Source organism: Microtus pennsylvanicus, chromosome 1 (genome assembly GCF_037038515.1).
Source record: "Microtus pennsylvanicus isolate mMicPen1 chromosome 1, mMicPen1.hap1, whole genome shotgun sequence".
NCBI lineage: Eukaryota > Metazoa > Chordata > Mammalia > Rodentia > Cricetidae > Microtus > Microtus pennsylvanicus.
Genome location: NC_134579.1, coordinates 62,528,655 through 62,553,878, shown reverse-complemented (window position 1 = coordinate 62,553,878; position 25,224 = coordinate 62,528,655). Strand labels below are relative to the sequence as shown.

Below are 25,224 nucleotides of genomic sequence, written 5' to 3'. Positions count from 1 at the left end.
ACTCGAGAGATCCAGCTACGGCACTGCTTTACAGTAGGAAGTGGGAACTCAGAAATCCATATTGTGGACAACGGCCTAAGTGAGCACCACCAACACCTGTCAATTCTTGGTCCAAACAGCTCCTTTTCATCTCTTAAATTTAGGACAAGTCCCATATTTTTCTTACTATTGGGACAGTGCTTGCTTCCTTTCTCCTAGGCCTTGATTCCTGTGTGCCAGATCTCTAGAGTTTGCTCTTCCTTCCTCCCTCTCTCCCTCCCTCCCTCCCTCCCTCCCTTCCTTCCTTCCTTTTTCGTGATCTGGAAATGACAGTGTAGACCAGGCAGGCCTTGAGCTTACAGAGATCCACCTGCCTCTACCTCTCAAGTGCTGGGTTTAAAGGGGAATCTATTTTTTGAGAAAAAGAAGTGTATTAGTCCCAGGTTCTGTCTAGAACATGACAGTGTTTGTCTGTTTGTTTCAACTCAGGCATGTTTGCTCCAACACAGAGGACAGAAGGTATCTCTACATCAGACATCATCACCCGCATTGTCCGTGACTATGATGTGTATGCGAGACGGAACCTCCAGAGGGGCTACACTGCCAAGGAGCTCAATGTCAGCTTTATCAACGTGAGTTGCAACCTCATCTTGCAGTTCCCTGCTTCTGTAGGGCACACATTGTTTTGCTGTCTGGGCTGTGCACGCTTTTCAGTCTGCTGTGATTATCATTCCCCAGAGGTAATGCACGCTACTTTTCAGGAAAGACCACACTAATCACTTCACCCAGGTTCTGCCCTCATGGTCTAAAAGATCGGTGTACTGATAGAAGGACAGGCAAACAAAGCCGGACATGGTGGCGCATGCCTTTAGTTCCAGCATCAGGAGGCAGAGGAAGGAGAGCTCTGTGTGCTCCAGGCCAGCTAGGGCTGCACAGTGAGATCTTATCTTTAAAAAAATAAAATAAACAATTCAGCAAAAATATGAGCCTATGGTTACAACACAGATATATCTGTTGTAGTGAAAGCACTAGGGGTAGAATTCTGAGGCTAGGATTAGTAACATGACACTCTGCCTCAAAAAATAACAAATATCAGTGCATCAGTATATTTAGAGAGGCTCTTCACTGTTTGGTTGCTTTTTTTTTTTTAAATTGGGTGTTCTCTTGAGAATGTGTTGAAAACTATGGATCTTTCCCATGTGGCTAATGACACAGAGCATTTTATATACAGTTTCCCCACATGGGAAAGTCCTGTTTCAAAAACAAACAAAAACCATGCAAATACTTTTGCCTAATATTGGCTTTTAGAGATGCTATAAATTTTATATATACATAATACTTCAGTAAAGTTGATTTAAAAAGAAGAAATCAGGTACTGAGCTACTTCTAGGAACAGGAGTAACCAATGGGGTAACTAGAATTGTGACACCGACTGTACCACGAGGAACAACCATCTGAGCTTTGGATTCACTGGCACCTAGAAGATTATTCAACAGAATCTCAGAATCCCCAACCACACCTATTAGACGAAAAGATGAGTAGAAAAGGTAAGATCACATGCCATACCACAAAGAGCAACACAATACCAGCAAAACCTAAAGACCCTACAAAAGAAAGACCTGAGCAACCAAATACGGATGAACCAGAAGAAAATGATCTAAAAAATAACCTCAAGAGAATGTTTGAAATTCTTAAAGATGAAATGAGAAATTACCTTAAATAAATGAAGGAAAAAACAAACAAAAATTAGAAGATATCAGCAAATCACTTAAAGAAAACCAAGAAAAAGAACTCAAACATATAAAAGAAGCTATTCAGGACTTGAAAAACTGAGATAGAAAAAATGAAGAAAACACAAGTCAAAGGAATGATAGAAACACAAATTATGAGAAAAAAAATCAGGAACCACAAATGCAAGCATGAACAACAGAATACAAGAAATGAAAGAGAGAATCTCAAGCAGGAAGATACAATAAAGGAAATAGACTCATCAGTTAAAGAAAACATTAAATTTAACAAAAGCTTAACCCAAAATATCCATGAAATATGGGACACCATAAAAAGGCCAAATCTTAGAATAATAGGTATAGAAGAAGGAGAAGTTCAACTCAAAGGCACAGAAAATTTAACAAAATCATAGAAGTAAACTTTCCCTACCTAAAGAAAGATATGCCTATGAAGATACAAGAAGCTTACAGAACACCAAATAGACTGGATCAAAAAAAATCCTCTTGCCACATAATAATCAAAACACTAAACATACAGAGTAAAGAAAGAATATTAAGAGCTGCAAAAAAAAAAAAGGCCAAGTAACATATAAAGGTAGACCTATCAGAATTACACCTGACTTCTCAGTGGAGACAATGAAAGCCAGAAGGTCATGGTCAAGCATTATGGAGACATTAAGAGACCACGGATGCCAGCCCAGACTACTATACCCAGCAAAACTGTCGATCACCATAGAAGGACAAAACAAGATATTCCATAACAAATCTAGATTTCACCAATACCTAACCACAAACCCAGCCCTACACAAAATACTAGAAGGAAAACTCTAACACAAGGAAGATGGCTACAACAAAAACTCATACAATTGATGATCTCATTACAGCAGTTTCCAAAGAAGAAAAAAAATTCACAAATTAATCACCAATGATGAAAATTATATTAACAGGAGATAGCAACCACTGGTCATTAATATCCCTTAATGTAAATGGACTCAACTCACTAATAAAAAGGCACAGGCTAGCAGATTGGATACGAAAACGGAATCCATCCCTCTTCTGCATACAAGAAATGCATCTCAACTTCAAAGACACATCATCTCAGAGTAAAAGGTTGGGGAAAAATATACCAATCAAATTGACCTAAGAAATATGCTGGTGTAGCTATCCTAATATCTAACAAAATAGACGTCAAGCTAAAATCAGTCAAAAGAGACAAAGAAGATCATTTCATATTAGTCAGGAAAAATCTATCAAGAAGAAATTTCAATACTGAACATCTATGCCCCAAATACAAGGGCACCCTCATATGTCAAAGAAACACTTCTAAAGCTTAAATCATATATTAAACCCCACACACTAATAGTGGGAGACTTCAACACTCCCCTGACACCACTGGACAGGTCAGTCAGACAAAAAATGAACAGAGAAATAAGAGAACTAACATGTTATGACTCAGATGGACTTAACAGTCATCTATAGACTATTCCATCCAAACAGAAAAGAATATACCTTCTTCTCAGCACCTCATGGAACCTTCTCAAAAACTGACCACATACTTGGTAACAAAACAAACCTCAACAAATACAAAAAAATTGGAATAACCCAATGTACCTTATCAGATCGCCATGGTATAAAACTAGAAGTCAACAGCAATACTAATTCCAGAAAACCCACAAACACATGGAAATTAATCAATGCTCACCTGAATCATCAATGAGTCAAGGAAGAAATGAAGGGAGAAATTAAAGCCTTCCTAAAATTCAATGAAAATGACCACACAAAACACTCAAATTTATGGGACACAATGAAAGCAGTGTTAAGAGGCAAGTTCATATGGAAAAGCAAAAAACCCAGGATAGCCAAAACAATCCTGTACAATAAAAGAACTTCTGGAGGCATCACAATCCCTGACTTCAAACTCTACTACAAAGCTACAGTACTGAAAACAGCCTGGTATTGGCATAAGAACAGACAGGAGGACCAATGGAACCGAATAGAAGATCTGGATATCAATCCACACATCTTTGAACCCCTGATCTTTGACAAAGAAGCAAAAAATACAAATGGAAAAAAGGAAGCATATTTAACAAATGGTGTTGGCATAACTGAATATCAACATATAGAAGAATGAAAATAGACCCATATCTATCACCATGCACAAAACTCAGGTCCAAATGGATCAAAGTCCTCAACATAAAGCCAGCCACACTGAACCTTATAGAAGATAAAGTGGCAAGTACACTTGAACACATCGGCACAGGGAACCACTTCCTAAATATGACCCCAGCAGCACAAATGCTAAGAGAAACAATTAGTAAATGGGACCTCCTGAAACTGAAAAGCTTCTGGAAAGCAAAGGAAAGACAAAATGACAGCCTACAGAATGGGAAAAGATCTACATTAATATGTAATATTAATCTGATCTCCAAAATATACAAAGAACTCAAGAAATTGGACACCAAAAGATCACATAATCCAATAAAAAAATGGAATACAGACCTAAACAGAGAACTCTCAACAGAGGAATCTAAAATGGCTGAAAACCACTTAAGGAAATGTTCAGCATCCTTAGTCATCAGAGAAATGCAAATCAAAACAACTCTGAGATTCCATCTTACCCCTGTAAGAATGGCCAAGATCAAAAACACTGATGATGACAACTTATGCTGGAGAGGCTGTGGGGAAAAGGGAACACTTCTGCGTTGCTGGTGGGAATGCAAGCTGGTACAACCCCTTTGGATGTCAGTGTGGCTATTTCTCAGAAAATTAGCAAACAACCTTTCTCAAGACCCAGTAATACCACTTTGGAGTATATATCCAAAGGATGCTCAATCGTGTCACAAGGACATATGCTTAACTATGTTCATAGCAGCTTTGTTTGTCATAGCCAGAACCTGGAAACAACCTAAATGCCCCTTGATCAAAAAATGAATAAGAAAAATGTGGTACATTTACACAATGGATTACTACACAGCAGAAAAAAATAACGACAGCTTGAATTTTGCAGGAAAATGGATGGAGCTAGAAAACATTATTTTGAGTGAGGTAACCCAGACACAAAAAGACAATTATCACATGTACTCACTCATAGGTGGTTTTTAAACATAAAGCAAAGAAAGCCAGCCTACAAAACACAATCCCAGAGAACTTAGACAACAGTGCGGACACTAAGAGAGACTTACATAGATCTAATCTACATGGGAAGTAGAAAATATAAAAAGACAAGATCTCCTGAGTAACTTGGGAGCATGGGGACCTTGGAGGAGGACTGAAGTGGGGCGGGGTGGGGGGGGTGAGGCAGGGAAGGGAGCAGAGAAAAATTTATATCAATAAAAAAAGGAAATCAATTAGCAACAATCAACAATCAATTAGCCAAAATCCTTTATTTGTTTCCAGCTCTGTGAAAGAGTAAGGTAAATCAGAATAAGCCTTAATGGAACATCCCCTCATCCCAGGATTTGAGAGACAAAGGCAGGAAGGTCACTTCAGGTTCAAGGTCAGCTTGCTATATTGTGTGTTTCAGGGCGGCCAGGGCTAGTAGGAGATCCCATCACGAAAAAACAAACAAACAAAAAGTAGGTGAGCCAAGTGTGGTGGTGCATACCTATAATCCCCAGCACTTAGGAGGCTGAGACTGGGGGATTGCAAATATGAGGCTCATCTAAGATACATAGCAAGACTGTCTCATCAACCAAAAGCAGGAGCTGGAGAGGCGGCTCAGTGGGTAGCACACTGGCTGCTCCTTGGGAGGCCCGGTTCTTTTCCCAGCACCCTTCAGCTCACAACCATCTGTAGTAACTCAGGTCCCAAGGCATCCAATGACGTGTGGATGCCTAGGGCACTCCATATATGTAGTGCACCAGCAACATGCAGACAACACAACAACAAAACCACCTATATACATAAAACAAAAAGTAAAACACAAATGACTCCTCTTCCTTTTCCTCCTTCACCTGTGCAGCCTAGCGCAAGCTGGGTTACTAAGCGGTACTTCCTTCCTTATGACACAGAAATTAGGAGACTACCTTATCCCCTCCCCCACCCCACATGGTTTTGTTTTTAACAAAAGGTCTAAAGTCATAGCCCAGACTGACCTGGAACTTGTGATCCTCCTGCCTTGGCCTTCTGAGTATGGGGTTACTGGCAAGTGCCGCCCTGCTTAGATGATACAGCACTTTACATTTGACTAAATACCACTCCTCCTCCATGGAGCATTGATACCATTTTACACAGATATTTAGAAACGTTGGTGGAACCAACTTTTTATCATTTTCCAGATGAGCAAGCATATCTCCAACTTCTATTTATTTATTTATTTAGGTTTTTTCAGGACAGGGTTTCTCTGTTGCTTTGGAGCCTGTCCTGGAACACACTTGGTAGACCAGGCTAGCCTCAAACTCACAGAGATCCTCCTATCTCTGCCTTCTGGGATTAAAGGTGTGCACCACCACCTCCGGGCACAGATCTCCAACTTCTAAGAAATAAACCATGAGCTAAGAAGATGTCTCGGTTGGTAGAGTGCCTGGTATGCAAGCACTATGACCTAAGTGCGACCCCAGCACCCATGTACGGAGCTAGGGATGGCAGCGCATCCTCTCAGATGGCAGGGGCACTGAAAGTCAGCAGCCGACAGCCTAATAGAATCAGTGTGCTCCAGGATCAGCGAGAGAGCCTGTCTCAGGGAAATAGTGGAGAGTGGGTCATGATGGTGACCTCTGACCTACACACACATGCATAGACATGTACACACACGCAGAGAGACATCATGAAAGGAGCTAGAGATGGGGCATCTAGAATAATGAACTAATTAAGGATCTAATGTTTCCATGTTGACTCTGGAATAATTGGCTTGTTTTTTGGTAGTGTGTAGTGATCTTGTATCTATACATTCCCATCTGAAAGAGTCATGTTGGGTATATTTATTTATATTTCATTATATTAGATTTATCTTAAAAACCTTGACTTTGTTTGGCTGCATGCTGATCTGTTCCGGCCCTCACTGTTGTAGTTAGTTTAGTCCAGAGCTTTTACAGTGTTGAAATTATCACACTTTCAGCCAGGTGTGAAGGTGTGCACCTTTAATCCCAGCAGTTGGGAGGCAGAGGCAGATGGATCTCTGAGTTCGAGGCCAGCCTGGTCTACAGAGCAAGTTTCAGGACAGCCAGGGTTACACAGAGGAAACTCTATCTCAAAAAACCAAAAAAAGAAAAAAAAATTATCATGCTTTCATATAAGATGACTGTTCATAGATTATCTTTCCTATTATTATCCTAAATAAATACAGGACAGATTAAGCAAAGCAGAATTTTAAAAATTGAAAGTTTAATGTATGATTTTTATTATTAGTATATGTCTATGGGTAGGTGCATGTGAATGCAGATGCTGGTGGGGCTAGAGGTGTCAGAGCTCTTGGGCGCTGGACACAGAGGGAGGTGTAAGCTGTCTTAAGTGTGCGCTGGGAATTAAACCTTGGTCCTCTGGAAGAACAGGACCTGAACCATCTCTTCCAGCCTGGGCACTATGTCTTAAAAAGCATTTATTTTGTCCTAGGAGAAGAAATACCACTTGCAAGAACGGGTTGATAAAGTAAAAAAGAAAGTAAAAGATGTGGAAGAAAAATCAAAAGAATTTGTGCAGAAGGTGGAAGAAAAGAGCATTGACCTCATCCAGAAGTGGGAAGAGAAGTCCCGAGAATTCATTGGAAGTTTCCTGGAAATGTTTGGTCCAGAAGGAGCACTGGTGAGAGCCCTCCTTCCCTACACTTGAGGGAATATGGGGTGGGGGCTTTTCATTTATGTAATCTTTAGTTTTGAGACAAGAGCTCACTATGTCGCCTTGGTTGGCTTGAAACTGGCAGTGTAGACAAGGCTGGCCGAGGACGCAGAGTGATCTGCCTGTCTCTGTCTCCCAGCTGCTAGGATTAAAGTTGTGTGCCACCACACCAGGCTTATTTACTTATTATTCTGAGGCAGTATCTCCCTAAGGTACCCAGACTGGCCTTGAACGCTGTTTGTGGTCCAAGGCAGGTCATGAACTTGTGATACGAATACTTCAACCACCAGTCAATGTTCAGTGGATTCAGGAATTGCACTGCTGAGGAAAGGAATAGACTCTTTGAGTAGAAAGGAACGTCAAATTAAGACGTTATCGTATCCAGTCTTACGTTTTCCTACTAATTTTGTCAGCTCTCTGTCAGCCTTGACATCTGGAGTCAAGATAACTAGGTAGCCTCAGCTGTTCCTGCTGTGTTTTGCACTAACATGGAAGAGAAAGGAGAAAGCACAGATAAGGAGCCTCCTTTCTGTGAGGAGCTGCTGTGGGTCCCCAGTGAGACTAGCAGTGCCCTCAAACCAAACAGAGAGCTCCATTAGTGAGCCTTTGTGTTGGCCCGGCATGTGGACTGCAGTCTAGCCTCTGAAGAGTGTCTCTGGTGGAGGTCAAGAAAGGCTAAGAGGCAAGCAGGTGAAGACACAGAAAAGTGGTCCAGTGTGGAGAGGGAGCCTAAGACAGACACAGTTGTGCCCTCCTGTCTCCTTCAGTCGTGCTTGACTTTAGCAGGGGCAGGGTGTTTCTCTCATGTGCTTGAGACCATAGCTTTGACCCTCAGCAATAAAAACGAAACATAATTACAGGGGAGATTCACAATCATTTGCGGTTTCTGAGGCTCTGGTGGTGACTCGTGGGGTCCATAGGTGTCTGCTAACTCTGCCTTTGGTCTCCCTCCCCAGAAACACATGCTGAAAGAGGGAAAAGGTCGGATGCTGCAGGCCATCAGTCCCAGGCAGAGTCCCAGCAGCAGCCCTACTCACGAACGCTCCCCCTCCCCCTCCTTCCGATGGCCCTTCTCTGGCAAGACCTCCCCATCTTCCTCCCCAGCAAGTCTCTCTAGGCGCAAGGCTGTGACATGTGACATCAGCGAGGATGAAGAGGACTAACTTTTCATCCCTGTGCCCTCTCCCTTCCCCTGCCCATCACCTCCAGAAGCTCTCTGTCGAATTCCATTTTGTGATCCCAACACTAAACCTAAGGACATCTACATAGAAAAGACAAATGGGCAAGAGGACCTGGGAATGGGGGACAAAACAGCCTGTGCCCCAGCCCTCGTCAGCCACACCGAGAAGGCTGAGCACACCGTAGAAGCCTGCCATGCATCCTTCCTCCCTCCCCAGAACTTCGCTTTGCTGTTCATGCTCATGTAATCTTGACAGGGAAATTGACATTTTTATTAATTTTTTAAAAATTAGTCTTTCAAATATAGTAAGTAGAGCTAATTTTTTGCCCCTGAGGAGTGGGCAGAAGAAGGAAGTGTGTAATACCTAGAGGCCTTTCTTCCTGATACACTAGCGCTTGCCTTCCGTTCTGGAGCAAAGTGACTTGCCAGGTCCTTCCAACAGAGAGCCATGCTGATGGGTCATTTGGCGATACTATTGCAATGTCCACTTCCCTTATATATCTAAAACCTGAATTAGCTCCCAACCCCCGCTTGTCCTGCCGGCCCATGTGTCAGCATGGCTGTGAGAAGGAAGAGATCTGAGCCTCTTCTCTCGCTCCCTGAGGAGTTTCTTGTTGGACCCCATGGGGTCCATGCAGACACTGATGGGGATGCAATCAAACCAGAGAGCATCAGTTGCAGTTTTTCTGCTGCGTTCATCTCAGAAAATTCTGTTACCCAACTATTTGGGAGCTCTTGTCAATCTCTTTCCTGCAACCTACATGTAAAGGAAGGAGCCCTGAGGGATGCTGGGACTGCAGAGGAGAGAGGGATGACCGCAGTCTAGTGAAGGGCAGTTGTGGTTGAGTTTCTGCTGGGAATGCATCCCTCGCCCTGCAGCTGCCAGTTTAGCACCATGCCTGGCTTTATACAAAGGATGCTTTGTAAATGTTTCAGCTTGAACTTGGCCCGTTGATCCCTGTTACTTATGCCATATTTAACACTGAGTTTTCACAGGTCGTACAGCAAAAGCACTTTGTTCTCTAAAACACTTGTCAGGCTCTGTTCCTCCTAAGAATGTTCTTGGGTTGAATCAGTGTCCCATGGAGACTCTGCCTCCTAAGAGCCACACTTGGCAGGGACTTCCTCCACTGCCCCCTCTTAACTACTAGTACACAGAGGTCCGTGCCCCTAGCCCACCCGTGTGGTGCTTATGCCTCCACTGCACCCATTGGTTTCCAGGGGAAACAGGATTCTCAGCACTTGCTATGGAGTGTGAGCTGATGTTTTCAGTCGGCACTACATGGCCGGCAAGTTCATCACTGTCAGTCATCCCGTAGCTGGATTTAGGGCGAATTGTGTATTCTAAGACCTGCTTGTCGTTACTCATAAATACCTCTTGTAGGGGTGGAACTTTAGTGTTTTCAGCAAAGAAAACCACATTTTCTTTTTCCTTGTACCTCTGCTGGGACTGTGAGCACTTCACAGTCCTCCCTAGATACTCTCCGGTGGAAGCTGTGCTAAGCCTCAGGGTCTGAGGCTAGCACCACACGATGCCTACTTGACAGGACTCCCTAGGCTCCTAAACTGTCTTCCAGGCAGGCCGAGCAGAGGAGAGGGCTGTAGAGCCACATCTTGGTGTCTCAGTGGCCTGTGGGAACGCCATTCCTAACTCCTCGTGAAGTGCTGTTTCCACTCAGATCTGATTCCTATGGCCTTGGCCTGGAACCCTTTCTCGAACCTGTTGAAATTAGTGTTTTCCATGTCATGTAGCGCTGCACAGCTCCCTTTACCCTTCCTACTCTGGTCTTCTCTTGGGTGATCCGTGTTTCTCTCTGCCTTATTCTCCCAGGTACACACAGGCGGTGACGTCAGTACCTACTCGCCTGCTTGTTCTCTCAGTGCATATCCCCAATCTAGCGCTGTGGAAACGGAGAGGGTCTCAAACCTCAGAGCCTCTGGGCTGAGAAGATGTGTACCATAGCTAGGACTAGCCTACACTCGTGTCCTCGGAGTGTCCCTCACCCTTTCCTGTCTTCTAACACTCATATCCTCAGATAACTTAGACATGAAGCAGAGACGCTGAGGTATGGCAGCATGCTAGGTACCTGAGGGTCGGTGTCCTCCTAGGTGCTAGAAAAAGGTGCTGTTGGGATGCTGAGCTGCCGGCCACCTGTACCCAGTTAAATGTGGCCAAGCGTTTGGATGTGGTGTCTGGCCAATCCGTACCTCTTCCTGTGCAGCCTCAGCTGAGGAGCCTTTCCCTGAGGCCACATACGAAAGCAGGCAGCTTGGAAGGGTGGGAGAGCCGTAAGTTGTTGGGCCTCGCAGCCTCTATGCCATAGGGAGTGGCTGCAGACCGGAGTCTATCGGTGCTGGGAAGTATAGCAGTTAGCCTGGACGTGAGCTGGGCAGGAGCGTTGCTCTTTTCATATACCAGGCTGGAGACTGGAGAATAGAGGATGCCACAGAGAGAAAGCAGAAATAGATTGCTAGTGCCCATAGCAGCTGCTCCTGAGAGCTAAGCCAAAGACCCTCTGTAGACCTGAGGGGACTGAAAATCCTGAGCAGAGAGACGGAGAGCCCTTTTCAGGTCCCCCTCTCAACAGTACCACAGTTGTTCTCACTTGTGGTCCGCACATCTGGCCAGTCATCTGGGAAAATCCTCCACGGTGGCTCGTTCCAGTGCTTTGTCACTCATGCAGTTCACATCCTGGAGCCTGTCATCTTTGAGATCTGTTCCTTATCAACTTTCAGTCCTTTCTCGGATCAGTTCTGTTTCCCTGCTTGGTTTGATCCCCTAAAGCCTTAGCTTCTAGATTTCTGTCAGCATACATGTGCCGAAATTGAACCCACACAGGGTTCAAAAGAAGCTTCCCTAGCGATGTTTTAAAAACTAATGGTATTTTTTTTAAGCTTATCAATATAAGTATTTTTAAAGGTTGTATTTTTCAAAGTCATAACAATGATTGTTTTATCTCACAAAATAGATTATCATGGGATAAAGAATGGTCCCTAGCTTCTATTTTCAGAATAAATAAGTACAACGTGTTCTTGGACTCTAATCTTATTAAAGGTTAATTCTCCTGAGAGAAAAAGAAAAATAGTCTGTCTGCCAGAATGTTTGGTTGGTCCAAGATTGGGGTAGAGAACGGGAATGGCAGGATTAACATTCGGGTGGCCCAGGTCGGGTTCTGCTAGGTTTGAAGTGGGCACCTCCCACCGTCTTGAGGGAACTGTTTTAAACAGTGAGAACTGACTGCTTAGGTGGTTTGCATCTAGACTCCTGAGCAGGAAACACTGTTGGAAAGACTCACCCATGCCATGAACACCCGCCCATCACTGTGGGAGTCAAGGGGAGTTTGCCTCAGTTCAATGTATCGCTTTCCTGTCTAATTTGTTCAGAGTTATTTTGGCTTTTGTCATTTAGCCAAATAAAGGCCATGTGGTTTTGCCTGGTGTTTCTATTTCCTGTAGTTTTGGCCAGGCATATGTGTGTTGATATCTTTTTATTTTCTTTTTTCTTTTTGGTTTTTCGAAACAGGACTTCTGTAGCTTTGGTGCCTGCCCTGGAACTAGCTCTTATAGACCAGGCTGGCCTCGAACTCAGAGAGCCTCCCTAATGCTGGGATTAAAGGTGGATGCCACCACCTCCCGACTTTGGGAGGAATCTTTTACGTGCATTCTCAGTTTCTTTGAGTTTGTGTCCCGATCTCCGCCCTCAAGTTCAAGCATCATGGCGATATGAATGACATTACTTACAGAAAACTTCAAAAGCTGGCGCCATGGGGCCTCGGCCCTCCCATGTCCAGCTGATGCCCCCAAGGAAAGCACGGCTTCTTCGGGAGGCTGGCCTGGTGCTGCTCTGCCCAGCTAAGGTATACTCCCACTGATAAATCATACATAGACCGCGTACTCTTCTCCCCTTTATTCTGCTGTGCAAACGCTCAGGGCGACCAATCGTGGCAGCCACAGAAGCAGTGTGCCCTCTGCAGAGTCTCAGCCACACCCTGTTTGTTTCAAAACTTTAAATGTCTTCCCTGAGCAAAGCTCCAGTTCAGCACCTTCCCCTCATCCCTATAGTCACATGGAATCTGCCAGCCTGCGCCGCCAGCGGGAGCCTGAACCGCTGGTTCAGGTTGAGGGACAGAAGGACTCTCATGCACTCCTGAGAAGGACAGTATCTTTTCCATAGTCCCAGCCACTTGCCTCAGGCTTTGAGTTTCAAGTCTGGGTCTGGTGCCGAAGAAGTCTCATACCCAACCTTGCCATCTTTCCTTCGGTAGTACATCCGTGCCAGCACCGTCATCAGGAAGGTCTCCACGACGAGCATGTGGCAGTTCATCACTGCAGTGTGGAGCAGAACGTGACAGAGGTTACACTGCGGTCCTGGCGAGCAAGCTGAGAGGCTTCAGCTTACCTCTGAACCAGGACCTAGGGATACCAAACTGCTGTGCAGAGCATCCAGAACTCAGCTTTGAAATCTGTGATCTGAGTCTGCTTCCTAACTGTACCCATTCCTGTCCCAAGGTGAGGGCTGAACCCCACACCTCCTGGTTTGGCCATTAGGACTGGCCACAAGCTGGCGACATTGCAGTTCTCTGATGAGAGAGGGAAGGGGCCTCAGAGTTCTCTGCCTGATTTCTTGGATTCTTCCTGTACATTCTGAGCAGACACCAGGCTTGCACAATTTCTGTCCCAAGGGCCTCTCTCTCTTCCTCTGTCCCCAGGCTCACCTGCAACACAGGAAGGAGTCCCACACACTTACCTTGAGACCTGGTTTTAGAAGGAAAGGGAGGTGAACAAGCAATCTGCCCGGTGCTAGCTAAGACGGAGAAAATGGAGGGCTGCAGGGCCGTCAGGATGACAAGAACCTGTGGGAGAGGAGAGGCAGGTGTGGGGAGTGGTGGCACTTGCCAGCCCTGGTCCTGAGGCCAGTGCAGCTTAGGCATACCCTAGCCTCTGCAGTTATGGAGGCTTAAGTTTAGAACTATTAAAAATTGATGCAGATTTCACCTTCGGGCCAATCACAATCCTGCTTCCACCTCATTCAGTAGGGTCGCTCATAAACAAATTCAGCCTCTCTCTCCCGTGCCACCCAGTGGCATCCAGCACATAAAATGCAGACAGACAGGTGGACAAGGTCATGTGATGATGGAGGCAGAGGTTGGAGTGAGACAGCAGAAGGCCAGGCAAGGACCACCATGGATTGCTGGCCAATTCCAGAGAGGAAGTGGCAAGCCGGGACCTTCCAGAGAGATCACGGCCCTGCCTACATTTTGATTTGGGGTTTCCAGGCTCTAGATCTGTGCTACAACCCGTTTCTGTTGTTTTAATCTTGGTTGGTGGTATTCTATGGTACAGCAAGGCAAATAAAATAAAAGATGCAATGGAAGAAGAAGATGATGTTCCAGGTCTCCCAGGAGACCCAGAGGTTACGACTAGTGGGTCCACTTCTGCCTCTGTTATCCTAACTTGTCACGTTTTGTCAAACACCGTTTCTGAGGTTTAGTTACCTGGAAGACAGCAAACTTGGATCCCATATTCTGTTCACTCAGGTGCAACTTGGCTTGCCGGAAAATGATGGCCAGCGACCAGAGAGCGAACAGCGTGGACGCGCCGAGGAAAGTGTTGATCCACAGAGCCGTGCTTTTCTCCGAGATCTGGTGGCAGATCAGAAGGCAGTCAGGAAGACAAACCCTCTTTTTGTTTCTCCTCTTCCATGTGGAGAAAGGTGATACAAAAGCCCCAGAGCCTGGACCATCTCCCCATTGGATTCTCTGGGCTGCTACTCTTCCTGTGGGCTGCCCTGCCCTGTGTGTTGCTGGTGCTCAGGTATTAGTTCTAGAACCCAAAGATAATGAGTCTTAAGACTCTTCTGCTGTCTCTTGGCTTACATCTGACGGATCAAAGATGCCATCAGGGATGAGAAACAGGCCCACTATGTTCAGCAGTATCTTGAAGAAGGCATACTGGAAAGGGCCCAACATCAGCAGCTGAAGCTTCTTCCTGAAGGAGGAAGGGAGTTAAGAACAAGGACCCATACACCACCCACCCTGAGGAAGCCTACCTCCTCCACTGAGCTCCTGGACTAAGGCTGCTGCCATCAAGACACAAAAATGTCCCATGGGTGACGGCACAGTTGGGGGGGGGGGTAGTCTGAGCCTCTGATGAAGCCTTTTGAGCAGGAGCTCCAAGTATTGACGTCAGGTTCATTACTCAGAGCAGGCAGAGGGACAAGCTAGCATTCAACCTACAGTTTTCCTTTGGCCACTAAAGTATGCAGTGTAAGCTAGACATGATAGAAAACAACTTGAACCCCAGCACTCGGGAGGCAGAAGCCGGTGGATCTCTGTGAGTTCAAGGCCAGCCTGGTCTACAGAGGTCCAGGACAGCCGGGGCTACACAGAGAAACCATGTCTCAAAAAAAAGTAAGTGAGTGAGGAAGGCAGTGAGCTGAAGCATACGAATTCTTCCTCTGGGGCTGGAGAGACGGCTCAGGGGTTAAAGGCACTGACTGCTCTTGTAGAGGACCCAGGTTCAACTACCAACACCCACATGGCAGCTCACAACTGCCATCCAGTTCCAGGGGACCCGAAACCCAAGACAAAACACTAATGCACATTTTTAAAATACAAATTAGTCCTCTGTTAAAATATGAATTATTCCTGTTTCTCTCTCTCTGGGGTGCTGGGAGCCCATGTGGGGTTCCTGGCTGTGGGATGCCTGCTTTTATCATTGGCTTTGTCCCATACAGCCACAGCCCCTAACTTCAAGAGCCTTGGACTAGGATTACAGAGTCCCGTGTTCACTTGTCCCCCTGCCTCACCTGGTAAGTATGAGGGGCGGGCAGCAGGGGCAGCAGCAGCAGCAGGGACCCGTGTGCACCCTCATCGGAATGTCCTTCAGTGTCCTCAGAACTGCTTCCTTCCCACCGAAGCCTTCCACCATGACCAGCATCAGCAGGTAAAAGACGATGGCATAGAACCTGATCGAGAGAAGCAGGATCGCAAGTATGCGGTTGGGAGCGCCACAGTGTGCCCCTTTGCCGCTAAAGAGAGATAGATGGGGCTCGCTGAGGGAGAAGGCAAAGGGTCGGGCATTTTAGTTGGCTTTTCAAGACAGGGTTTCTCTGTGTAGCTCAGGCTGTCCTAGAACTCCATCTGTAGACCCGGCTGGCCTCGAACTCAGAGATTCACCTGCCTCTGCTCCCACATGTTGGGATTAATGGTGTGTGCCACCACTGCCCAGCTGGGGCTGGCATTTTAGAGGCATGACATGAGGAACAAGAGAGGTGACTGAGTCCAGAGGACTGGGAAGGGGACTGGGAACAAACAGGTGTCCCAGGAGTGTGCCCCAAAAAGGCATTCCCTGAGCACAAGTGAAAGTTCAAGAGCCTTTCATCAGCAAGAGCTAGATTAATATCAATGGGGCTTAGAGGACTCTGGAGGCTTGGGGGTCAGGAAGGGACCGTAGAGGGGAGCTCATCCCCAGTGATGGGTGCGGGGGGCAGACACTCACGAGGTTATGACCATTTCCACGAGTGTGAGGGCGCGAGGAATCCAGAGACCAAAGCAGCAGAGCACAGACACCACCTGCTTACAGGAGAACATGATGCAGGTTAGGGCGGGACGAGCCAGACCATCCCAACTTTTTGTAGCTAGGGTTCAAAAACGCCAGATCTGTGCCTCTGGGGTGCTAGTCCTTCCACTTGCTGGCTGCTGTGACTGGGTCAGGGAAGAGCCTGCATCGGACCCTGGGCTCTCTACCCAGATAAATAGAAACAAGGACTGGCAAGAAAGCTCAGCGTGTAAAGGTGTTTGTTTCCTATGAAAACCTGGCAACTTGAAGTCAATCGCCAGAACCCGCGGAACAGGAGACCTGACTGCACAAATTTGTCTTCTGACCTCCACACATGAGCTGTGGCATGCATGCTCCCCCCTCATTGCACACACACACACACGATAATAATAATAATAATTCCATTTTTAAAATAAGCAGAATTGCAGCTGGAAAATAACTGAATAAATTAAATCCAGGTCCTATGCAATGGCTGCATAGGTAAGTTTAAAAAAGACTTAGAGTTGCTGGAGCTGTGGCTCAGTGGTAGTATGTTCAGTACACACGAGGGGAAAAAACAAGCCCACGGCAGCAGGGCAACACTTAGTCTGACCCTCTGGAAACAAATGCCTGAGCCTTGGAAGGTGGCTTGCTCTTAACAGCGGTGCCATAGTGAGGGGAAAAAGAGTGGCACAGCTGGTGCCAAGTAGGTTGCTGTCTCTGCAGCCCTCTGCAATAGAAGACGTCATCCCACCGGCAAACAGGTGGAAATCAGTTCACATCCCCAGTGCGACATGGCGCTAGCAGGCAGCTCGGTTCTGGAGCAAATGAGTTTAGGAGAACTCTCAGGCCAGCCTGCCCCATCTCCCGGGGCCAGCGCCAGCATCTTAAGGGCCGGCGCCAGCATCTGAAGTACCGCCGCCAGCATCTGAAGGACCAACACCAGCATCTGAAGGGCCAGTGCCAGCATCTGAAGGGCCAGCGCCAGCATCCTCACCGTTGGCGCAGAACTACTCCAGATCAGAGTCCTCCTCTTGATGGGGCAAAGGGTGTTCTTGTACAGATAAAGAGCATCCTCCAGGAAGATGGCAATTGAGCCCAGGGTAAGAAAGGTCAAGATGATGGTGAGGGCAATTTCCAGTGGGCCCAATTCTAGAGGAGAAGGGGAGTAGATGCCAATGAATTGAAGGTCAGATGCTGCTCCAGTAATGCCTGCTGAATAGAGCCCAAGCGTGTGTGTGTTTGTGTGTGTGTGTGTGTGTGTGTGTGTTTTAAGACAGGGTCTAGACTTGAGCTCACAGAAATTCTCCCGCCCTTGACTCTCAAGTGCTTGGGATTAAAGGTGTGTCCATCATGTCTGACCCTACAAAGGGTCTTTAACTTTTCCTCACAATTAGAAACATCTTCCCAAGCCATCTCATCCGACCTCTCTCACTGAACCTGGAGCACACCAATCTGACTGGACTTGCTAGGCAACGAACTCTAGGGATCCATCCATCTCTGCCTCCCTAGTACTGGGTGTGCATATGTACCTCCCCATGCTTTTTATGTGGGCACTGGGGGGTCTGAACTGAGGTCCTTAATGCTTGTGTGGCATTGAGCTATCCCCATTGAGCTATCCCCCTTAACCCCCAACATTTTTAAATTTTCCATTTCAAAGGTGAGATGTCGCGCATAGTCTAACACTAGCAATCAGTGTGCAATGGTGATGTGCTCACACAAGCACACCAAAGCTCAAACCCTGTCTCGTTTCTTCTTGGAAATCTCCCAGGAGCCCATTCTTGGCTCCCCCTGGCCTCTGAACTGGGATCTTCATACCCTGTATTCTCCAGACTCAAGGGAGTTTTTTTAAATGAGGTGGGACAATACATATTTCACAGCAGAAAGGCGAGAGGAAGACTGGGTGGCAGGAGAGACAGCTAGGGCTCCACAGCCTATCGTTTCTAGGGTAACGATAATTCACAAAAACTAGTTCCCATTTTATCAAAGACTAGAAACAGGAGCTTGAAGGTTCCAAATAGAAAGACAAGGGGCTGGGGAAGTTAGCCACCCTGGTTTGATCAGAGTTCTTTGCATGCTCGTATTGAAATACTGGCCTGTACCCCATCAATGTGCACAGTTATGCCACACTAATTAAAAACGCTTTCATCCCAGCTCTCCTCTGTGTTCCAGACTGGAGAGTTCATTCTTCCAGCCCTCAGGATGAGCTGTTTCTACCCCCGCCCCCAGGGCTTTCTCTTTGGCCTCTGCTTTTCTCCCTGACCTCTGCGTGTCTGGCTCCTGGGCCTGTGCTAGACTTTAGCCACGTATCCCGGCGGCCTGTGTGATGTGGCCTGCCCAGTTGAGTGAGATTCTTTATGTCTTTCCATACTTTCATATTACCTCCACCGCTGAGGCAGGGACCTTGTCAGGCTGTTCTCTGTTCTGTTGCCAAGTAACGGTAACTGTTCTTTAAGTATGCTCGCTATTCAATTTGACACAAGCTAGAGTCATCAGAGAGGAGGGAACCTCAGTTGAGAAAAAGCCTCCATAAGATGGTGGTCAACCTTTTAGGGCGTTTTCTTTTCTTTTTTTTGGATTTTTCGAGACAGGGTTTCTCCATAGCTTTTTTGGTTCCTGTCCTGGAACTAGCTCTTCTAGACCAGGCTGGCCTCGAACTCACAGAGATCTGCCTGCTTCTGCCTCCCAAGTGCTGGAATTAAAGGCGTGCGTCACCACCGCCCGGCTTTAGGGTGTTTTCTTAATGAGTGATTGATGGGAGGAGGACCCAGCCCACTGTAGTAGTGCCGCCCCTAGACTGGGGGTGAGCAGGGCAGTGGTGGCACACGCCTTTAAATCCAGTACTCAAGAGGCAGAGGCAGGGGGGATATCTGTGAGTTTGAGACCAGCCTAGTCTACATAGAGAGTTCTAGAACAGCCAGAACTACACAACAAGACCCTGTCTCAAGAAACTAATAATAAATAATTACAATAAACGAATGCATACAATAAATAGGTTATGCAAATGGAATCTTACAAACTCTAAATGGTTTTTTTTGCCCAACCTTATTTCTGTAACTTTTACTGCTTTCATCATGAGAAGCTGATGTTGCAATTAGCACCCTTGGGTGAGTCTCCTCGGTGCAGAGAAGCGAGTTTCTCTAGCATACGTCTGGAATTAGAACTGCTGGTCTGGAAGAGAGGGGAGCTCGGACTTCGTGGTACTATATGTTATTTGTAGGTATGATATATTATGTCGGGTATGACTGCTGCACACCAGCTGTTTGTTTGTTTGTCTGTTTGTTTGTTTTTGTTAACATGGTCCTGGGTATCAGACTCAGGTCTGCAGACTTCCACACAAGCATTTTTACCCCCTGAGCCATATCACTGACCCTTTCTTGAATTTTAAGAAATTATTTGCTGTTTCTAACCATAAAGACAATTTCTACTTTTTTAATTAAAAAGTTTTAATTTTACACTTATGTCCTTAATCTTCCTGAATTAAATTTCCTGTGCATTTATTTCCTTGGGAATAGACAGCTGTTCTGCACATCTACCTAGGAGCCTATCCCACAGCGTCCTTTTGTGTGTACCCCATGTCCCACCGCATCCTTTTGTGTGCACCCTATATCCCACCGCATCCTTTTGTGTGCACCCCTATATCCCACCGCATCCTTTTGTATGCACCCCTATGTCCCACCGCATCCTTTTGTGTGCACCCTGTGTCCCACAGCGTCCTTTTGTGTGCACCCTATATCCCACCGCATCCTTTTGTGTGCACCCCTATATCCCACAGCATCCTTTTGTGTGCACCCCTATATCCCACAGCATCCTTTTGTGTGCACCCCTATATCCCACAGCATCCTTTTGTGTGCACCCCTATATCCCACAGCATCCTTTTGTGTGCACCCCTATATCCCACCGCATCCTTTTGTGTGCACCCCGTGTCCCACCGCATCCTTTTGTGTGCACCCTGTGTCCCACCGCATCCTTTTGTGTGCACCCCGTGTCCCACCGCATCCTTTTGTGTGCACCCTATATCCCACCGCATCCTTTTGTGTGCACCCTATGTCCCACAGCATCCTTTTGTGTGCACCCCGTGTCCCACAGCATCCTTTTGTGTGCACCCTGTGTCCCACCGCATCCTTTTGTGTGCACCCTATATCCCACCGCATCCTTTTGTGTGCACCCTATATCCCACCGCATCCTTTTGTGTGCACCCTGTGTCCCACAGCGTCCTTTTGTGTGCACCCCGTGTCCCACCGCATCCTTTTGTGTGCACCCTGTGTCCCACCGCATCCTTTTGTGTGCACCCCTATGTCCCACCGCATCCTTTTGTGTGCACCCCCATGGTGGCCTGGCACTTCCTCTGGACACGACACTTTGTTGTTTTTCTCCTCCAGGCCCTTTGCCATTGCGACCTCATTGCTTCAGCTGCCACAAGCTTAACACAAGCCTTCATCGCTGGCAGGGAAGCCCCTCTTTTTACACTTTTCCCAAACCATCCTGACTCTCTAGATAAACGTTAGGTCAGTTTAATTTAAAACAAAGTTAAAGATTTTAACTGGAATCATCACAAACTAAAAACTACCCTGGTCATGAAAAGCTTGAGTAGTTCCAGAATAGCCCTTTCTAATCACATAAGAAGCCAAGGAGCTGGAAGCAGTTTCACCGCATCCTCCTTTCCTTTGGGTCATTTGAGTCTCCTGTGGGTCATTTGAGTCTCCTGTGGGTCATTGCCACACTCAGAATCACTCTCCTGTCTAAATATTTACCAGGGCTTCTGCTTTGTATCAGCTGCATGTTCTGTTTCTTTCCTTCCTGCTGCCCCAGTTCAACCTCTGTGGCCAGCTTGATGGGGTCAACAACCTCTAGATTTTCACCCTGCTCAAGGCTCTTTCCCCTGCGTCATTCTGACTACTGATTAAAGGTCCTGACACTCTCCTTCGAGCCCCTCCCAATCTTACAGCCCTCAGTGGTGGCTCCATCTTGAGGATAAAGTACAAACTCAGGCTTGACCTTATTCCAGCCCCACTTCACCTGCCCAGCCCTTTCACTTGCCCCAAGCTCCTCCAGGATTACCCGCCAACCTTGCCAGAGGAACCTTCCCGGTGTGGGGAACCCACCGCTCCCTTTGTAACTGTACCGCTCTGCACTCCCCAAATCCCTCCTGCCTCGGCCTCACCAGGCAGCGTACTTGACTATGAGACCCAGAGAATCAACCTGTTTCCAAATCCTTGGGGTTCTACCTGTGCATGCGCTCTGGTAGCAAGGAGGTACGAAAATTAGTGTGTCGTGTGAGGCAAGGTTCCAGAGGCCGGTACTGCTGACACTTCGACTCTGTGGGGAGCTTTCCTATGGAGGGCTGTGCTGTGGAGGGCTGTGCTGTGGAGGGCTATACTGTTGGGGGGGTCATACCACAGGGAGCCTGCCGTGGAGGACTGTACTGTACCCTGCAGGTGGTCTAGTGGCCTCCTTAATATCTACCCGTTAGCTGCTGAGGGCAGGCAACCTCCAGTGTGGTCACGCAAACCGTCTGCAGACACGCCAAATACCTTTCTGGATATTACCTTCGGGTGTAAGATGATGTTTGTCCCTCCAGCTCCACTCCCTGATTATGAGGCGGTTAGAGCTGGGTGCAGCCAGCCACCTGCTGGCGCTAACCACAGAGTGCCACCAGGCGTCTCTGGACCCCTGCAGCTGATAACACCCTGGCCCAGAGCATCTGAAACAGAGTTATCCTTAGCCCAAGGACCTGGCCACATCAGCTTCCCTCTGCACCTGGCAGTGTCCCCTTGCTTTGGAGGCGTCTATGTCGGAAGGAACCACCAAGAGCCCCACATTTCAGAAATGGATTCTCATGGACTAAGCGACGAGATAAAACTAGCCTGGCCATTTCCCTCCTAGAAGCACACACGCCACTTTGTTCTTGGTGGTTTGGAGGTAGAAAGCGTGATCTCAGCTGCCTCCGGTGTCTTCCACTTTCAAAAGCAGCTGGACACCAGGAGGACAAGTTTGCAGGCTCATGCTAGCCGAGCCCACCCCTCTGCAGAGCTGTGAGCTCTCAGGGAGTATGCGCACACTTTTGGGGGAGATGTGGGGCTTGGGTTATATAGGTGCCATCTTGAAAGCCAGAAACACAAATAAATGTCCCAGATCCTAGTGTCCCTGGTTTGAACGCATCTGAGGTGGAGGCCCATCCTCAGATTGGTCTCCTGAACTAGATTTTCATGTCTCATTGTGGTCCTCTGGGTCCTTGGGAGAACTGACCTTCTCCAAGGCCCTTGCCATTATGAACATCGGGCCAGCCACCCTCTCACACTGGCCAGATGTGAACCAGCTCCCCTCAGCTCCCCCAGTTGTCCTGACTTTCAACTCCTCCAGGGGGCACCCCGACTCACCTCTCAGGAGCTGAGCTGCAGTGGGAGGGTAGGAGAAGCAGGCAGAGGAGATGCTGTAGTTGGTTTTCAGCAGCTCCAGAAGATCTACTGTGTACCTGGAGAGACACCAGTTCTCAGAACCAGGCATCTGGGGAAGGTGTGTGGCAGACTACACAGTTTGATACCCCTCAAACACTCCTGAGTGCTAGGAGCTAGTCCATTTTTCCTCGAGGCCCTGGAGAACTGGCTTAGGTCAGAGTATAAAACAAGCCATGGGCAGCTTCATCGGGACGGTAGTTCAGCTGGCCAGGGAGGATCAGCTGGGTCCAAGAGAAAGACAGACATGGCAATGCAGGTTTGTAATCCCAGCACTGGGGAGGGAAGCTGAGGCAGGGGGAATCTTAGTTTAAGTCCAACTTCCATTACATGATAGGACTCTATCAGAAAGAAGAAAGAAAGAAAGAAAGAAAGAAAGAAAGAAAGAAAGAAAGAAAGAAAGAGGGAGGGAGGAAGGAAGGAAGGATGGAAGGAAGGAAGAAAAGAAAGGGAGTGATCCCATAGCATCAGGGGTGGGCCGGCTTGCTTTTTGGTCAGAGGTTCTGTGTATGTGTGTCTGGGGGTGCCTTCTGCAGCCTCCTCCTCTGTAATCTTTCTCTGCTCCTATAGGGAGGCAATTCACAGCCCTGAAGTGGCCACACGCTGATCCAATCCTAGTTTTCCCAAGGCCTGAGGGGATTCCCAGTTTTCAATCTTATCTTGTTCTCAGTGCTGGAAGCCAAAGGGCCCTGCGAGGGAGCCAGGGAGGGATAGGCCAGAGTGATAGGGGCTGCCACTGTTCCTTAGCAACTGGCTCCCAGCCCAAGACCTGCGGCCCTCACTTACCTGGGGTCAAGTCTTATCTGAGTCCTGCCCAGCTCCATTCTCCTGTTCTCTCAGGCAGACACCACAAGCAGGTGAGGAGGGGTGGGAAGGGCCACAGACTGGGACACCCACCGAAGAGCCCGGAGGTTTCTGTCCGGCACTGTGGCGCTTACAGCCTTGTTCTGCTGGATGAGTGCAAAGGAGAAAGTGGAAGTCTGCCTTGCGGTGTCCTCAGCAAGCTTCCAGTGTGTCAGCCTTTTATCTTGAGTTCACCCCAGAGGAATTTGATCCTCTGTGCTGACCAAGTTCCCCCGACTCCTTACTCCTCCCTGTAGGTTAGACTTGGCCCCTCCCACTTCTCTCAGATCTGCCCACTCCTTGTACCCAACTCACTTCATACTCCTTAAGGAGTCTTCTAAGGCTCGCTGGATCCAAGACAATGCTCCCCCACCCCCCAGAAGAGGGGGACAAAGCTCTCACTTGGTCAGTAACTCCAGGTGAACAAGGCGGAAGCATAGGCTCTGGCTCCTTGGAGATGTCAGACTCAGGACTGAGGTCTCGCTGTGTCTGAGTTTGTGGTTTGGCATGTGGGTGGTGATGGCTGCTTGAAAAGGCCAGAGGAGGGCTGGAGAGATGGCTCAGCGGTTAAGAGCATTGCCTGCTCTTCCAAAGGTCCTGAGTTCAATTCCTGGCAACCACATGGTTGTTCACAACCACCTGTAATGAGGTCTGGTGCTCTCTTCTGGCCTGCAGACATACACAGACAGAATATTGTGTACATAATAAATAAATAAATATTAAAAAAAAGAGAGAAAAGGCCTGCGAGCTGCTGCTGCTGCATCTTACACGGGGTTTTGTTATACAGAGCTGTCCGACCTGGTAGACCGTGATTAAAGGCATGTACCACCACCACCAGGCTCAGTGTTTGCTTCTTAAAGGTCAGTCCTGGTTGGGGTGAGGACATCTTGGCCACACCTGAAGGACAGGACAAGCTGAGACTGCACCGCATCTGAGTGTCAGAGCGCACAGTCAGAGCCGAGCACATTGACAGGGCTTCTTTTAAAATGCCAAATTAAGTTTGAGGAGATGGCTTGGTCTGTAAGCACTTACCCTCCGAAGAAAGGATCCAGATTTGATCCCAGCACCCAGGTAAAATAATGGACGTATTAGCATACGCTTGTAGTCCTGCATCTGGGGAGGGGGTGATGGGAGGACTCCTGGGGCTTGCTGGCCAGCCAGTCTAGCTGAACTGGTAAGCTCCAGGTTCAGTGAGCTACCTCATTTTAAAAAATAAGGTGGGGCTAGGCCACGGTGGTACACACCTGGAATCCCAGCGTTTGAGAGGAAGAGGCAGGTGAATCTCTGAGTTCGAGACCATCCTGGTCTACAGCTCGAGTTCCAGGACAGCCAGAACTGTGACAGGAAAACCCTGTCTCGAAAACAAACAAACAAACCAAAAAGATGGAGCGTGATTGAGGAAGATGCTCCACGCTGACCTTGCCTCTAGAGGCTTGCACACCCACACTCACGAACGCACCCACACACCCTTCCTCTAAGTTACGTGCTTAAGAACTTCTTTATTGGGCTGAAGAGACAGTACAGCAATGAAGAGATGGGCTGCTCCTCCAGAGGTCCTGAGTTTAATTCCCAGCAACCGCATGGCGGCTCACGACCATCTGTAATGGGATCTGATGCCCTCTTCCGTCATGTGGAAGGAACTACATGCAGATAGAGCACTCATACACTAAAAAAAATACATAAGTAAACAATTTTCTTTTCAAAAGAACAGTTTTATTGGTTTCTCCTT

The 25,224-nt window shown here is 47.4% G+C and overlaps 2 protein-coding genes across 4 annotated transcripts in view; one reads left to right on the top strand and one right to left on the bottom strand.

The window, feature by feature from the left end:
• Positions 1-12,104, top strand: part of Pcyt1a (phosphate cytidylyltransferase 1A, choline) — a 48,253-nt gene extending 36,149 nt beyond the window's left edge. For all 3 annotated transcript variants that reach the window (XM_075966348.1, XM_075966358.1, XM_075966366.1), the window contains exons 7-9: positions 469-611; positions 7,257-7,445; positions 8,435-12,104. In XM_075966348.1, the coding sequence (XP_075822463.1) occupies positions 469-611; positions 7,257-7,445; positions 8,435-8,641 (539 nt within the window). In that variant the 3' untranslated portion in view covers positions 8,642-12,104. The remainder of the gene's footprint in view (positions 1-468; positions 612-7,256; positions 7,446-8,434) is intronic.
• A 447-nt stretch (positions 12,105-12,551) lies between these two features.
• Slc51a (solute carrier family 51 member A) lies at positions 12,552-23,666 on the bottom strand. Its single transcript, XM_075966380.1, has 9 exons — positions 23,439-23,666; positions 22,578-22,672; positions 17,195-17,349; positions 16,159-16,232; positions 15,467-15,625; positions 14,535-14,646; positions 14,154-14,300; positions 13,406-13,511; positions 12,552-12,984 (listed from the first exon to the last, which is right to left on the bottom strand). Exons 1-9 carry the CDS (start codon positions 23,474-23,476, stop codon positions 12,848-12,850), a joined length of 1,023 nt encoding a protein of 340 aa, XP_075822495.1. The 5' UTR covers positions 23,477-23,666; the 3' UTR covers positions 12,552-12,847.
• Between the last annotated feature and the right edge of the window lie 1,558 nt (positions 23,667-25,224).